The sequence below is a fragment of the Eumetopias jubatus genome, unplaced genomic scaffold, assembly GCF_037043125.1.
Source record: "Eumetopias jubatus isolate StellerSeaLion01/CBP00866 unplaced genomic scaffold, mEumJub1_p1.0 scaffold_5, whole genome shotgun sequence".
Lineage (NCBI taxonomy): Eukaryota > Metazoa > Chordata > Mammalia > Carnivora > Otariidae > Eumetopias > Eumetopias jubatus.
In genome coordinates this window covers 1789997-1803868 of record NW_028274811.1, presented here as the reverse complement: position 1 = coordinate 1803868, position 13872 = coordinate 1789997, and the positions used below count along the sequence as shown (strand labels likewise).

The following is a 13872-nucleotide window of genomic DNA, read 5'->3' as shown; positions in this document are numbered from 1 at the left end:
TCGTGGGATCAAGCCCTGCATCAGGCTCCGTGCTCAGTGCAGAGTCTGCTTGTCCCTCTCCTTCTGCTTTCCCTCTCTCAAATAAATAAATAAAATCTTAAAAAAAAAAAAAAAAAAAAAGGAATGCCTGGGAGGAAATGGCCGGGCTGTGCGCAGCCCGCTGCTCCATCCTTGCCAGGGCTCTGTCTGGCCCTAGTTTCCGCCTGCCTTGCCTGCTCAGCCTTCTGCGCTTTCGCTGGCCGGTCACACCCCTCCCTCAGGCCCCCTCCACTGAGAAGGGGCGGGGAGAAGGGCCAGTCTTCCTCCAGGCCAGCCTCTGAGCCGCTAAGAGCTCCCCAGTGACTCTCTTCACACACCAGCTCCGGGGGGAGGGGCTCCGCCGAGCAGCCAGCACCATGAAGGACGATGTGGCTCTTCTGGCCACTGTCACCCTCCTGGGAGTCCTGCTGCAAGGTGAGCTGGTTTCTGTTTTGAGAGAGGGGTGGGCCCTGGACTCCTGCAGCCTGCCTTCTGCCCTGCAGGGCCTCTGCCCGGGGCAGGGGGGTTGGGCAGAGGCAGGTCCCCTAGCCCAAACTCCTGGGGTGCCTGTTCTTCCCACCCCAGTTGAAGGCTGAGAAGCTTACACTGTCCTGGCGGTGGGTCCAGAAGCCCTCTTCTGTGTGGTGGGTACAGAAGAGGGGCAGCCGTGGCCCTGGGGCAGCCCTACTCCAGCTGATCCTGCCCTCTCCCATGGTCCCAGCAGGGCCCAGCTCTGACTTCAAAGGCAACCTCTCTATACTGGGATCCACATGGAGCTGGACAGGGTTGGAACCTGCTCTCTGAGCCCCCAAAGGGGCCTGTGTGGTGGCCTTTTAGACTGGCCCTAAAGGACACATTCCCAGGCTAGATATCTTGCCACTTGGGCCACCGTTACCCCAGGCTGTAGGGGCTAGGACAAAGCACAGCCTGGGCAGGGGCCCTGTGGGGGCCGGAGCAACAGGCTGACTTGATCTCCTGCTGCACGAGCAAGCTTGGCTCGTAGCCCCTACTCAGGGAGCCACAGGCCCCCCTCTAGGTCCTACACTGATGGTCCACATGTCCTTGGCACTCACAGGGCGCCTGGAAGGGCTACGACACCAAGGGCACCAGGCCACAGGACTTGCTGGAAGGCAGCTGGAGACAACCAGCACTGGGGCTGTGTGTGTGTGGTGGGGACCTGGCCTCAGGCCAAGAGAAGGCCCCTGTGCACTTAGATCCTCTGGGGCCAGCCTACCCTCCACACCCACCCATGCTGGAATGGAGGGAGACAGAGCCCCGGGAGGCCCGGGGTGGGACTAGAAGAGTCCCAGCAGCAACCACCTGGGGGTAGGGGAGGGGATATCTGTGAGATTTAGATCGGGGTCCGAACACCTGAACAGAGAAATTCAGGCGGAGGGGCGCCTGGGTGGCTCAGTCGTTAAGCGTCTGCCTTCGGCTCAGGTCATGATCCCGGGGTCCTGGGTTCGGGCCCCATATGGGGCTCCCTGCTTGGCGGGAGGCCTGCTTCTCCCTCTCTCACTCTCTGAGCTTGTGTTCCTGCTCTCCCTGTGTCTCTCTGTGTCAAATAAATAAAATCTTTAAAAAAAAAAAGAAAAGAAAAGAAAAAAGAAATTCAGGCGGGAGTCCATACCATAGTTTGGAGGCAGAGGGCCCAGGCTTGAGTGATCCTGGCCTGACGTAGGGTCAAGAGATCCTCCCTGCCCAGTGGGCCGTGTAGGTGGGGACCAGGAACTATAAATCACAGGGTGTGTGCTCCCTGGTACCTGGTAGGATGAAGTCACCTCTGCCCTCAAGCCTTGGTGGTATGCCCTGTTCAGGGAACCCCGAAGTCTAGGTCCATGCCTAAAGAGTGGGAGCTGGTCATTTGCCTGTGTTTTGCAAGTCAAAGGATTCAGGAGCAAAGTCCTGAGCTTGCAGGTCCCTCCCGGGTACAGGTGCACCTGGGGAGGTGGGGTGGGAGTGGGGGAACAGGGTCTCTTGGCATCCCAGGCCCGCACCCTGCCCTCCCTCTTGAGCAGCTTGGATACAGGGCAGGCCCAGAAACAAGGGTTGGGGGCGAGAGATCCCCTTGGCTAGACTTTATTTATTTTCCAGGAGGGCTTTAAAGGGGAGTCGTGACAAGTCAGCATGGAGAAAGGAGAAAAGATGGGGACGGGACGGAGGGTGCGGGCCTCGGGGCAGCCAGACCTGACTCCCGCCCGTCGTCGCCCCCCAGCTTATTTCTCCCTGCAGGTGATCTCGGCGCGCAGAGCCTTCCGCGTGTCGCCGCCGCTCACCACCGGGCCGCCGGAGTTCGAGCGCGTCTACCGAGCCCAGTGAGACCCGGCGGGAGGGCGCGGGGCAGGAAGGGAGCGAGCCCAGGCAGCGGCAAGGGTCCGAGCCCCCCCACCCCACGCCGGTGCCCTCATGCCGCCCGCCCCCACCGCAGAGTGAACTGCAGCGAGTACTTCCCGCTGTTCCTCGCCACGCTCTGGGTCGCCGGCATCTTCTTTCACGAAGGTCTGCGCTCGGGACAGGCGCGCGCGCCCCGCCGCCCCGGGGTCCCGCGCCAGCCGGCTCAGCCTGCCCCGCCCGCCCCTCTCCCAGGTACCGCGGCCCTGTGCGGGCTGGTCTACCTGTTCGCGCGCCTCCGTTACTTTCAGGGCTACGCGCGCTCCGCGCAGCAAAGGTGAGGACCTGGGCGGGGCTCCGGGGAGGTCACGAAGGGTGGGGGAAAGGGGAGGGGATGGGGGTGGGGGCTTGTGGGCGGGGTCCTGACGGCCCGGGGCGTGGGGCGGGGGCCGCCGTCGCCCCGCCCCCCCCGCTGAGCCCCGCCCGCAGGTTGACCCCGCTGTACGCGAGCGCGCGCGCGCTCTGGCTGCTCGTGGCGCTGGCAGCGCTCGGCCTGCTCGTCCACTTTCTCCCCCGCGCGCTGCGCGCCGCGCTCCTCGGACGGCTCGGGAAGATGCTGCCCAGCGCCTGAGGTGGAGGACGCCTGGTCGGTGGAACCGGAGAAGAGCCGGAGCTTTCGGGAGGACGGGACGGGTGCTCGCCCCATCCCAATCTCCAATTAAAGTGCTGATGACCGGACCCCGAGCGCATTCTCTGGGTCGGAGGGGTTCGCGCACCGCGCGCTGTGGAGCCCAGCCGGGGGCAGCCCAGCGGCAGTCGGGTGGGCTTCCCGGGGATGGGGCTGCGGAAGGACCGGGGCCTCTCCGGGGCCGCCCTTCTCGCGGGGGCTCACCCCGCGGCGCTTCCTCCCTGCGTTCAGCGCTCTCCTCGCCTGTCCCCTCCTCTGAGGCCTGCCGCCTCTTCGCTGTCCCCCAGCCGCCCTCTTCCTCGTCCCCCGGCTTTCACAGCTGACACCAGGGCCATTTTCCGGTCAGCGCTCGGTGCCCGGCGTCCAGCAGGACGTGGTGTGGGTGTTCAGGGCACCCCGCGGCGGAGCCGTGGGGGCGACGACCAGTGCGGGCAGTGGAGCTGTGACAGGCGCTCTCGGGGGGTGAAACGTCCTGGTGCTTGGGGGACCAGACCTGGGCAGGGCCTGCTGGCCGGACGGAGCGTCCCTGAAGAGGTGAATTTTTAGCCGAGACGCCGGCGGAGAGGAGCTTTCCAGGCAGGGCAGCCGCGCGTGCACGGGCCTCCGAGGTGGACGGCAGACCCTAAAACATGTCAGAGACTGGGGGGTGGGAGGTGTGGCGGAAGGTGAGCGGGGCCTTGGGGACCGTGGACGAGGGCAGGGCTGGGACTCACGAAGTGGGAGATCCGGGATGCCTTGGGCTTGAAAGGAGCAGGCAGTTGGGGCGGGATGATGGGAGCTACGGGGCGCGCGGGGGGGGGGGGGATGGTGGTCGGGAAGCAGAGGTGGCTTTGGGCGCCGGGGCCCCGATTCCGCGCCACCTCCACCCGCGAGTCACCCACCCGGCGGCCGAGGTCATGCGGCGTTGCACGGAGGGCCGAGGTGGCAGCGGGCACGGGTGGCACTGGCCTCCCGCCACCGGCTGGACTTCTCGGAACACTCACTCACACTGGAGGCGCGCACTTCATTAACCCTTTATTACAAGTCACGCTCTTATAGAAGTATATGTGGACTTACGTGAAAAAATCAAATGTATCCAAGAATAAAAAACACAGCACATAAAGTAGTATATGCATTCCAGTGTTCGCGCCGGAGACAGCGGGCGCCCAGGAAAAAGCTCTTCTAAAACGGCCTGGCTCAAGCCGGCCGGGGATGCGAACGGTTCCGGCCGGGGATGCACGGGCCGGCCTCAGGCACAGTGTGGGGGCCGCCTGCCTCCTCCCGCGGCCGGGCGGGCTGTGGGCAGCACCAGCTCCTGGGGCCTCCGGGCCAGCGGCGATCCCAGGCCTGCGGAGCGGGGCGCCGGGTAGAACCCCTCAGGCTGGGGGCGGCGGCGCCAGGCCCTCCGGGGGCGGCAGCGATGACATCCCAGGTTTCCCAGGTGGCTTCAGGGCCAGCCAAAGTGCACCCTCAGAAGCCCGCCGCTTAGTCGGCCTTTTTCAGGAAGATCTAGAAGAGACGGGCTCGGGGTCAGCTGGGGGCCTCAGCGCTCCGCCGGTCGGGTCCGTGGAGCGGACCTGCCCCGCTTACCTCGCTCAGAATGACCCACACTGGGGAGTCTGTCTGGATGGAGAGGCGCAGTGCTTCCAGGGGGCCAAAGGCAGGGTCCACCTCGCCCTCTGCCACACCCTTGTAGAAGGAGCCTGAGGGAGGGCAGCGCTGAGCCATTGCCCCCAGACCCCTGCCCAGCCCAGCTCCCCCCCCATCTCCACCTGCTGGCCCCCCCACTCACCTATCTGGAGGTAGCCGTCAGGGCTCCGCGGGTACCGGAGGGTGGCTGAGCGGCCCTCCTGCAAGGCCTCCTTGTCCGACTGGGGGTTCTGGGGGCAACATAAAGGGGCTGAAGCCAGTGGCTGTGGGAGGGGCGGGCCCTCAAGCACATCCACCCCCTACCACACTCACATCGAAGGGCAGCACCTCCACGGACGTGTTGAAGAGCTTGTCCTCTGGGTGCTCAATGTTCCCGCTGCGGAAGAAGAACCTGTGGCCAGACAGGCCTGTGAGCTGCTGTGCGGGTGGGGCAGAGAAAAGGCCAGGCCTGGCCCAGGAGTGTAGCAGGTGGGCCCTGGGGTGCTGAGTGAGGCTAGGGACCACCCGGGGGGGGCAGCCATTGGGCTGTGCATGGCAACCAGGGACAAAGGTGATGGGCCACTGTCACAGAGCTCCTGTGGGCATTGCTTTAGTCTTAGGAGCTACCATGATGAACCCCTGGGGGTTCCTTATCTTCAGATAAGGAAACTGAGGCAGGGTGAGGTTAAGTGATTCACTGGGGGGCCCAAGAGGGGCAGGTGGTGAGGCCTATCCCCTGGTGGCCACCCTGCCCCTCCCCCAAGGTGGACCTATGGGTGCCGGCACTGACCGCTCAAGACGCAGCGGCTGGAAGAAGCGGAAGCGAATGAAGTCCCCGGCAGCAGGCGTGAAGGCCCAGAAGAAATCCTCACGCAAGTAGGCCTTCTCCAGAGTGAAGTGCTGGTATGTCTTGAGGCTTGTGCTCACCTCGGCCGGTGGGTTCACGTGCTCCTTCCTCAGTGCCTGCTTCCCAAAGTCCTTGTCCTGCCACCCAGAAGGGACAGCGGAGCTAGAGAGGGCCCCCTCTAGAGAGAGACCTTGCCCTGCCCCACCCTCCCACCCCCCATCTCCCCCTCCCCCGGCAGCCCCTGGCTCTGCCCGTCCCCAGCCTGTCCCCCAGCCAGGCCCGAGGGCGGCGCAGCCCACCTTCAGTTTCTGGATCTTGCCCGCCAGCGAGGAGTGCGTGCCCACGTGCTGGAAGAGGGACGGCTTGAAGCGGATCCGCAGGTTGGCCTTCTGCCGGTCACAGTGCTTCTGCAGAGGGATGGGGAGAGCCGAGGGCTTGGCTCGGCTGTCTCCTCGCGTCGGTCCATGCTGGAGGCTGCGTGCCCGCCCTCCCCCGCACTTGGTGGTGCTGCCCCTGCTCACCGCATCCTTCTCGGGGTTGCAGACCTTCACCCACAGAATGTGGTCCAGGAGCCAGTCAATGGGCTTGTCCCGGTAGAACATGAGGATGAACTCCACGATCAGGCTCAGGTCCAGTGACTTGAACATCTTCCCTGGGGGTGGGAAAGGGGGGAAAGGGTGCTGGGTAGGCAACTCTGCCCTGCCCTACTTCCCCTTAATCCCCGTGGTGGGGGTTCTCTAAGGAGGCTCGCACAGCAAGCCCTGTGGGCAGCTGCAGGCAGGTGCGGGCACTACGGGACGGACAGGGGTGGTGAGCCCGACACCTGGAGGCAGAGGGAGGGTGGGAACAGGCCCGCTGCGGCTGCAGGGCACCCTCCCAGAAGAGCTTGCCAGCATGACCCTGTGTGGTACCAGGGCTGAGGAGACAAGGACAGAGAGGCAGAGGTCGGCTGGACTGAGGGGCCCTGGTCAGGTCCGCGGCATGGGGCAGGCTCGGGGGGTGGCGCACCAATGAAGCCCAGCTGGGAGAACTCCAGGATCATCCAGTCCTCCGAGGGCTGCTGGAGTGCGAAGTTCTTCATGGTGCTCAGGTAGTTGGGCTTGGCGACAATGTCATCCTCCAGCTGCGTGGGGCGGGGGGCAGAAGGGGGGATGGACTCAGGATGGGCACAGGGACAGGGCGGGGCTCCACCCAGGCCCAGCCAGGGTCCAGGGCCGGTGGGGGGCAAAGCAGGGTCCTGGTGCTGACCTGCACGTAGTAGATGCCTTTGGACTGCGCATACATCATGAGGAAGCAGTAATCGAGGTTCTGTTTGGTCCTCCACCTGCGGGGCAGGGGCAGGAGCTCAGGAGCTCTGACCCCCCCACCCCAACCCCATGTAGCGGTCCTCCGAAGGAGAAACAGACGCACTGCAAGGAAGTGCCTGGGACTTGGGCACCAACAGACCGGGTTCTCACAGCTGGGCCGGTGGCCAGGGGCACGGGGAAGGGGGCAGTGCTTGTACCTGACTCTCTCCTTGGGGTCCCCAAAGGACTCTCGGAGGCGGGAGAAGTCAGGGTAGAAGTGGGGGGAAGGGGAGATGACTTCCAGGAGCCCGGAATGGATCTCCGTGGGGAACCTGGGGGGACAGGAGTCCAGTGGGTGCGCAGCCTCCAGGCACAGCAGTTGGGGCAGCGTTGAGCTAGCCAGACCCTGTCCCTTTGCTCAGGCCCACCAGGCAGCCATCACCCAACGGCACAGCCATCCTACGGAGGCAGTGAGGCTCCAGAGGGGCTGAGCCACCTCTACGCACCCACCCTCTTTCAGTAAAGAAGGGAAGCACCCTCTCCCACAGGGGGAAGGCAGGATCATGTAGGGGAAGCAGGCACCTGTCTGCCCCGCACCCCGCAGAGCCCCACCCCCCAACCAGCTTTATGGGTCCGCCAGTACTCACAAGGCTTTGATGTTCTCTGTCACCACCGAGGTGTACTGTGGGTCAGTCTGTGGGGAGACCAAGTGCCCTCCCTAAGCCTGGCTGCCACCCCAAAGGGCCTGGATGAAGGGGCTGGGGGAAGGGGGCGGGCTTCAGATGACCCCATGCACAGAGGGAGTGAGCCCCCCATCCTGAGGGCCGAGTAAGTCTGGGCCGGGGGTGGAGGGGGAGGAGGGCACAGGTGCCTCAGAAAAAGCCCTTTGGTGTACCTGGGGCCTTGGGGGTGGGGCAGCCTAGGTCACTGGCGTCTCCACGAGGGGGCGCTGAAATGGTTCTTTTTAACTTGTCTTCATAGATTTGTGAATGAAACTGACAATTGAACCTCTGATAGTTTTTTACTCCGTAATGTTGCTCGGTTTTCATTTCTCCTTGTTATTTTGTGCCCTGTGTTCTCTGAATGCTCCCACCCCGCCCCCGGCCCACTCGCCTCGGCGATCAGCACCACGATGACCGAGTCCTCCTTCTCCTGCGGGCTCAGCTCCGAGATGAGCGAGTGCAGCGTGTCCGTCAGGTACGAGTGCACCTCGCGCCGCACGCTGGGGATGCCCATCACTACCGACACTGCGGGGGCGGGGGCGGGGGCGGGGGCGCGGAGAGTCGGTACCCGCCGGATGCCGGGGACCGCCCCCCGCCCGCGGCCCCTCCCGGGACCCGCCCCTACCTCCAGTGCGGCCCTGGCCCACGCGCACGGCAGGCTGCAGGCTGCTTTCCTTGGCCAGCAGGTGCGGCAGGTGGTGGAAGACGGTAGGCAGGTGCAGCACGTGCTTGTGGGAGACGTTCCACGGCTTCAGTCGCGGATCCTCTGGGTGGGTCGGGAAGGGACGGGTCAGACGAGGCGGCCTGCCATCAGCCCCCGCCTCCCCGGCCGCGGCGGGCGCGGCTCCAGCGCTCACCAGTTAGGCGGCCCCAGGTGCGATTGCCCTCCCCCTCTCGCAGCGCCTGCCTCTCCGACACGGCCCTCTTGATCTCGTCCAGCACCAGGTTGAGCTCCTTGGAGCGCTTGAGGCTCTCCTGCTCAGCCGCATGCAGCCGGTCACGCAGCGCCAGGAACTCCCGCTGGTACACGTCCACCACATCGCCTGTGGGTGGTTCGCACGCTGTCACCAGGGGGCAGCCGCGCACTGACCTATGGTCCCTCGAGTATACCAGCGCGCCCATCTGCATCTGTTCTTGTGCCTGCTCACAAGCCAGCTCCGTGTGTGTGTGTGTGGGGGGGAGTGTACATAAGGGACACTCTGAGGTCACACTGACACACTGGGGGGAGGAAAATCTTCACTGGTCTGATTGGTACTCTCCAGTACCCTCCCCCTACCCTGCTATCTTCACCTTTGAGGAGACATCTGAGGGAGGGCTGCAGGATCCTTCCAGCCCCAGGTGGGGCAATCCTTGGACTGAATCTTCACCCAGTGCCTCCCAAAGTCCCCCTCTTGCTTCTTTTTGCAGTATCTGCTCCTTCCAGGAGGTGTGATGCCCAATGTCCCATCCAGGGCACAAGGACCCAGCCCTTCCTCAAGAGGCTTCTTAGCTCCCTAGCCTGTCCCCCTCCCTCCCCTCGACCTCTGCCCTTTGCTCCCCACTCGTGCTCACAGAGGAGGTCACAGGAAGCTAACCCTACCCCCAAAGCCCTCTGGGGATAACCCTCCCTGGGCTCTCAGCCTGTCCTCCAAGTAGGACAGGGCTCCGGTGCCCATTCTGCACTAAGCACCGACTCTGGATTTCCATCTCCCTCTGGGGGAGGCTTCTGCAGTTACAGCCTCCCAGGGCTCCGAGTTGCAGATGAAATTGAGGAACTACTCCCGGGTCACTCAGTGAGTCCGCAGCAGCGAGGGGACAGAGCTCCCAACGCCCGCAGACCTGCTTCTCTGGAGACCTGTACTGGGCATGCATCACCTCGAGGGGTCTGCACGCTCCCCCCCAGGAGGACCTGTGTCAGAACCTCCAGCTGGGCCCCAGCTACTGGTATTAGGGGCGCAGGCAGGCCAGGAGCACCACCAGGGTGGGGCTTCCTGACAGTGGAAAGGGATCCCCAGGGTGCCAAGCACCTGGCTCCACTGGTCTGGCGGGGACCAGTGAGCAAGAATGAGACAAACAACATTCCCTCCCCACCCCGCCCCAGGCCGGTGCAGGCGGTCCCACGGGGCTGTGCACTCAAGGACTGTTATCTTGCTTCTGCTCTATTTGCCATCCCGGACAACAGCTCTTCCCTGTCTCCTGTGTCTTTGCATGTGCCGTCTCTTCTGCCTGGGATCCCCTTTCTCTTCTGGGGCTAATGAAAACCCATGTAGCCTTCGAAGCCTAGTTTCAAAGTCTAGTGTTCAAGTCTAGGAAACCTTCCAAAACTCCCCTCTCATTCCCTAGGCAGCTCTTCTGTTCCTTGATTCCCCTGTGGGATCCCAGCCCCCAAAATGCCGGCATAGTCCAGCTATGTGCACCAAAGGTCATGACCAAGGCAAAGTTCTGTCATCTCAGGATACCCCTCCCCCCTTAAGCTGCAGGGGGCAGAGGGCTAAGAGCTAAATCCCAGGGGAAGAGGGATGGGTAGCCCAGGGTGGGGGGGTGCAGAGGGGGAGGCCAGGGAGATGAGCAAAGCAGGCCCTCCCTAAGGCACTCCATACTCATCTGCTTGCCCCATAGGGACAGCCCTGCAGGCGGAGGGAGGGGAGAGTCAGGTTACAAGATCTGTGAGGCTCTGCGCTGGGTTCAGTGGCCGGGTTACCCTGGAAACCTGACCCCTTGAGCAGGAGCCAACCACCCCCATCAAATCCTCACCCACCCAGCCCAGAGTGGGGTGGCACCAGGCGCCAGGAGCATCTTCCTCTGGGGCAGCTGCCCCACAGGGAAGGGGGACTGGAGGTGCCCAGGCCCCCAAGAGGGAGTTCAGAGGTGCTCTGTGAAGGGTGGGGGGAGGCCTCTCTCCCCTCTGACTGCTGCCCCACCCTGGTCTTCTCAGTTAAGTAGGCTGAGCTCTGTTCCACCTTCACCTGCCTGGGCACACAAGCCAGGTGGGCAGCCGTGGGCACCTGAGTCACCCTGGCCACCGAGGCCTGGGCACAGCCTGCTCCCTACCCTGGCCTGCTTTCCTCGGGGCCTCCCCCCAACCCAGGTGCTGAACTGCCTCTGTTTATCAGGAGGTGATGGGCCCTGGCTCCTGCCCACACCAACCCTTCTGTCATTTCCCTCCACACTGCAGGCCCTGTCCCTCAGCAGCCCGCCCCCCCTCCAGCCCTGCCTGCGAGGCCCCCAGCAGGACCGTCGTCCCTGACTTCTCTGCTCCTGGGTCCACTGTCTTTGCCTCTCAAAGCCAGAAACTCAAGCTCTGTGCCTGCCACTCCCTGGGCTGAGCCTTATGTGCCAGGGCTCTGCCAAGCCATCTTGGCACCCCTACGACCTTTTTGGGCTGGGTGGCTGGACTGTCGCATTGAATGGGCCGGGGAGGCAGCTCAAGGGAGGGGAGGGGCAAAGGCCTGGGGAGCCCCTGGCCTCTGGGGGGGCGGGACCAGAGGTCCTGGGAGCTAGGGCTGAGGGCACTTTGGCTTCTTTCTCTCCGCACCTTCCTAACCCAGGGAGGAGGGGCCTGGCCCCGGGTGCAGCTGGCCCTAGGGAAGGACAGCAGCTGGGGCCAGACTAGTGGCACCTTTCCCACCCCTCCCCCCACCCGAAGGCAGAGTAATCAGGACACCTGAGGCCCATGGACCACAGTCTTCCCCTGGTTCCCTCTTGATGGAAGAAACAGGTTTAAGAGCCAAGCCGGGCACAGACCACGTGCCATGTACTTAGGGAAGGGGAAGCAGGCTCAGAGGGGCTCAGCAGGTGCCAGGCCCAGTGAAGGTGTGGGGTTAACGTGCAGGTGGGGCTGGAGTGTAGAGAGGGCCAGCTGTCCCTCTCCTCTCCAGGCCTTGCAAAGCACCCCTCACAGGGGTCAAGGAGGGTGTCGGTGGTTGCTGGAGTCCGGAATGCTGGGATGCGGGGGAGGGCTGAGGCCGGCCCGCAGGGTCTGCTTCTCTCCCTGGGGATGGGCCTTCAGCAGGTGCTTTGGCTGAGGGCCGGAGTCTGAGGGCTAGTGGAGCTGTTGCACAAATCTGGTCAAGGCTGGATATGAAAGCGGGTCCCAAACCCGGATCCAGGGTCCAGCTGGCCAAGGCCTGGGTGTCCTTCCTGGCCCTTGGCCCGGGGCTTCCGGGAAGCCACCTGCTCCTGCTGCCTCCTTCCTGTTTGGCTCCCAGCCCACCTTTCTTACAGATCCCGATCCCTCTGGCCTTCCCCTAAGTACTGGCGCCTGTGCCGGCCCTATCCTAAACCCCTCACTCACAGCAGCTGGAAGCTGGGGTCAGGTCCGGCTTCCCCACGCAGGTGCCTACATGTATGAAGGAGAAGGGTTTGCTAAGGGCCCAGATTCAGGCTTTTCTTGAGGCCTCCAAAGACCTGGCTTTGCCAGGCCCCCTAAAACAGGGATAGCCCTTGACAGGGAAGTGCCCAGTCACCCCCTCACAATGCCTCACGGGCTCTTGGGCTTCTGGGAGGACCCCTGCCACTGAGCCCCACACGTCTTTGGCTGGGGTGCTCTACCCACTCCCCAGGCCCTTGGATTGCCAGCCTCCTGGATGACCCCCTCAGAGACGGTGGGCCCTAGATGGAGCCTCTGGTATCTGCCCTCCTGGAGGTCAGTTCCCTGGGGCCAGCCAGGCTCCCAGAGAAGGGCTTGGGGGGGGGTGGGGGTTGCTGCACTGCAACTCCTGATGTCAGGCTGGGGGCACGTGGCTGTTGCAGGAGGCACACAGGAACTGCGGCCTGACCGAGGACAGGGTGCAAGGGCTCATCAACCCACCCACAAGCAGACAGATGTGCCCCCGCCCATTAGATCTAGCCCCACCCCGGTCTCCATGCCAGTCGGCTTATGTGGCTACTCTCTCAGAGGTCCAACATGCCTTCCTCCTGCTGACACACCCCCCTACAGAGGACTCTGCCCCATTCATGCCTTCTCCCAGGTGACACACCCTACATACAGACTTCCAGAGAACTTTGCCCTAGCCATGCCCTTCCTGTGCCAAGCCCTAGGGACCTCCCTTCAGGGCTCCTGGAGCCCTAAGGCCCCCACCCAGACAGGTTGGTGGACTCCAGTAGGCTGGGCTGGTCAGGCAGGAGGATCAGGCTCAGCTCCGTTTGGACCAGGACCGTCAGGAGGGTTCCAGATCCTCCCTCAGTCATTCCTCCTCCAGCTTTATGTAGCCATGGGGTTGAGAAAGAAGGAAGCAGGAGGTAGGAGGGAGGCAGAGGGTCAGCTGGCCTCAGCCTGATCCTGCTTAGACCTCCGGCAGGAAGGCCAGGAGGCAGGAAGGAAGCAGCTATTCCCGGAGGCTCCTATGGTGCAGGCGGGCTGGACAAGGCCTGTGAGGGCCTCCTCAGCCCCCCGCCATCCCAACCAACACCAGGCGACTCCAGCCAGCGCGGGGGGGCTGCCCCTACCCCCATCCCCAGGTGTGCAGACCGAGCTCGGAGGACCGTGGTGGCAGACTGGCCAGCCTGCCCAAACTTCAGGTGGGGGGCGGAGGTCCGAGGAGACCACACAAAATAAGTTGACGGGTAGCCGGGGCCCGGCGGGCTAGTCGCGAGGCCGGCGGCGGGCCAGCGCCCGGGTCCCCGCAGAGGAATCCTGGGGCCAGATGTCCTGGAGGAGGGCTGCGGAGGCTCCGGGGAACAGCCCCCCACGGTGGGCTGGTGGGGGGGGAGCGGGGAGGTGGTGGGGGTGGAGGGTGCTGCCCGGACGTCCGGCTGCCCCCCTCACACCTGTCTCCGCAACTCGGTACCTTCTCCTGCCCAGGTGCCCGGAGAAGGTACCTTGGGGGCCACCTGGCCACAACCGTCTCCTGACCTTGCGCCTCTGTCCCTCTCTGGAAACTCCAAGGTCCCCGGGTCGCCAGTGGGAGCGACCAGCCCGAGCATGGGCGCAGCCGTACTCACGGAGGCCGGTCCCGCGGTCCTGAGCGCCGCCCCGGGCCCCCGCGGACCGCTCGGCCCCGGCGGCCCAGCCCAGGCCGGAGGAGAATTTCGCTATTCCGGCAGCAAACAAGTGGGGGCGAGGAGGGAGGGGCGTCCTCCCGCGCCGCCCGGGCGGGGAAGGGGCGCCTGCGTCGGCTTCCGGCCGCCTCCCGCGGCCAGCGGCCGGACCCTGCTCCGGCGGCCGGCGCCCAGGTGCGGCCAGGTGTGGGACGCGGCGCGGGGCCCGGGGAGGGGGGGCTCACCTTTCTGGCCGCTGAGCGCCGCGTACCAGGAGAGCGAGAGGAAGGCGCACAGGCAGAAGAGCAGCAGCGTCAGGAAGGTGCCATTGCGGAGCCTCATCTCGGGTGCGCGGCGGGCGCCGGCGGGGCCGAGGCCGCATGGCCCGGGGAGCCGGGGCCGGGGCGCGGGGGC

At 64.6% G+C, this 13872-nt stretch overlaps 2 protein-coding genes across 5 annotated transcripts; one reads left to right on the top strand and one right to left on the bottom strand.

Moving 5' to 3' along the window:
• The first annotated feature begins 329 nt into the window (after positions 1 to 329).
• On the top strand, positions 330 to 3029 carry LTC4S (leukotriene C4 synthase). 2 transcript variants are annotated; one of them, XM_028093736.2, is made up of 5 exons: positions 330 to 453; positions 2234 to 2333; positions 2447 to 2517; positions 2605 to 2686; positions 2839 to 3029. In XM_028093736.2, the coding sequence occupies exons 1-5, from the start codon at positions 396 to 398 to the stop codon at positions 2978 to 2980; spliced, it is 453 nt and encodes a 150-aa protein (XP_027949537.1). In that variant the 5' UTR covers positions 330 to 395; the 3' UTR covers positions 2981 to 3029. The 2 variants fall into 2 exon arrangements, with proteins under 2 accessions (XP_027949537.1, XP_087879331.1); XM_088023205.1 differs by having other exon boundaries at positions 2447 to 2686.
• A 1009-nt stretch (positions 3030 to 4038) lies between these two features.
• Positions 4039 to 13872, bottom strand: MGAT4B (alpha-1,3-mannosyl-glycoprotein 4-beta-N-acetylglucosaminyltransferase B). 3 transcript variants are annotated; one of them, XM_028093743.2, is made up of 15 exons: positions 13704 to 13872; positions 8358 to 8543; positions 8126 to 8266; positions 7892 to 8025; positions 7426 to 7472; positions 6997 to 7110; positions 6741 to 6816; positions 6501 to 6615; positions 6014 to 6144; positions 5792 to 5899; positions 5436 to 5629; positions 4979 to 5057; positions 4809 to 4896; positions 4607 to 4719; positions 4039 to 4525 (listed from the first exon to the last, which is right to left on the bottom strand). In XM_028093743.2, exons 1-15 carry the CDS (start codon positions 13798 to 13800, stop codon positions 4502 to 4504), a joined length of 1647 nt encoding a protein of 548 aa, XP_027949544.1. In that variant the 5' UTR covers positions 13801 to 13872; the 3' UTR covers positions 4039 to 4501. The 3 variants fall into 3 exon arrangements, with proteins under 3 accessions (XP_027949544.1, XP_087879329.1, XP_087879330.1); XM_088023203.1 differs by having other exon boundaries at positions 4809 to 4887; XM_088023204.1 differs by lacking the exon at positions 6997 to 7110.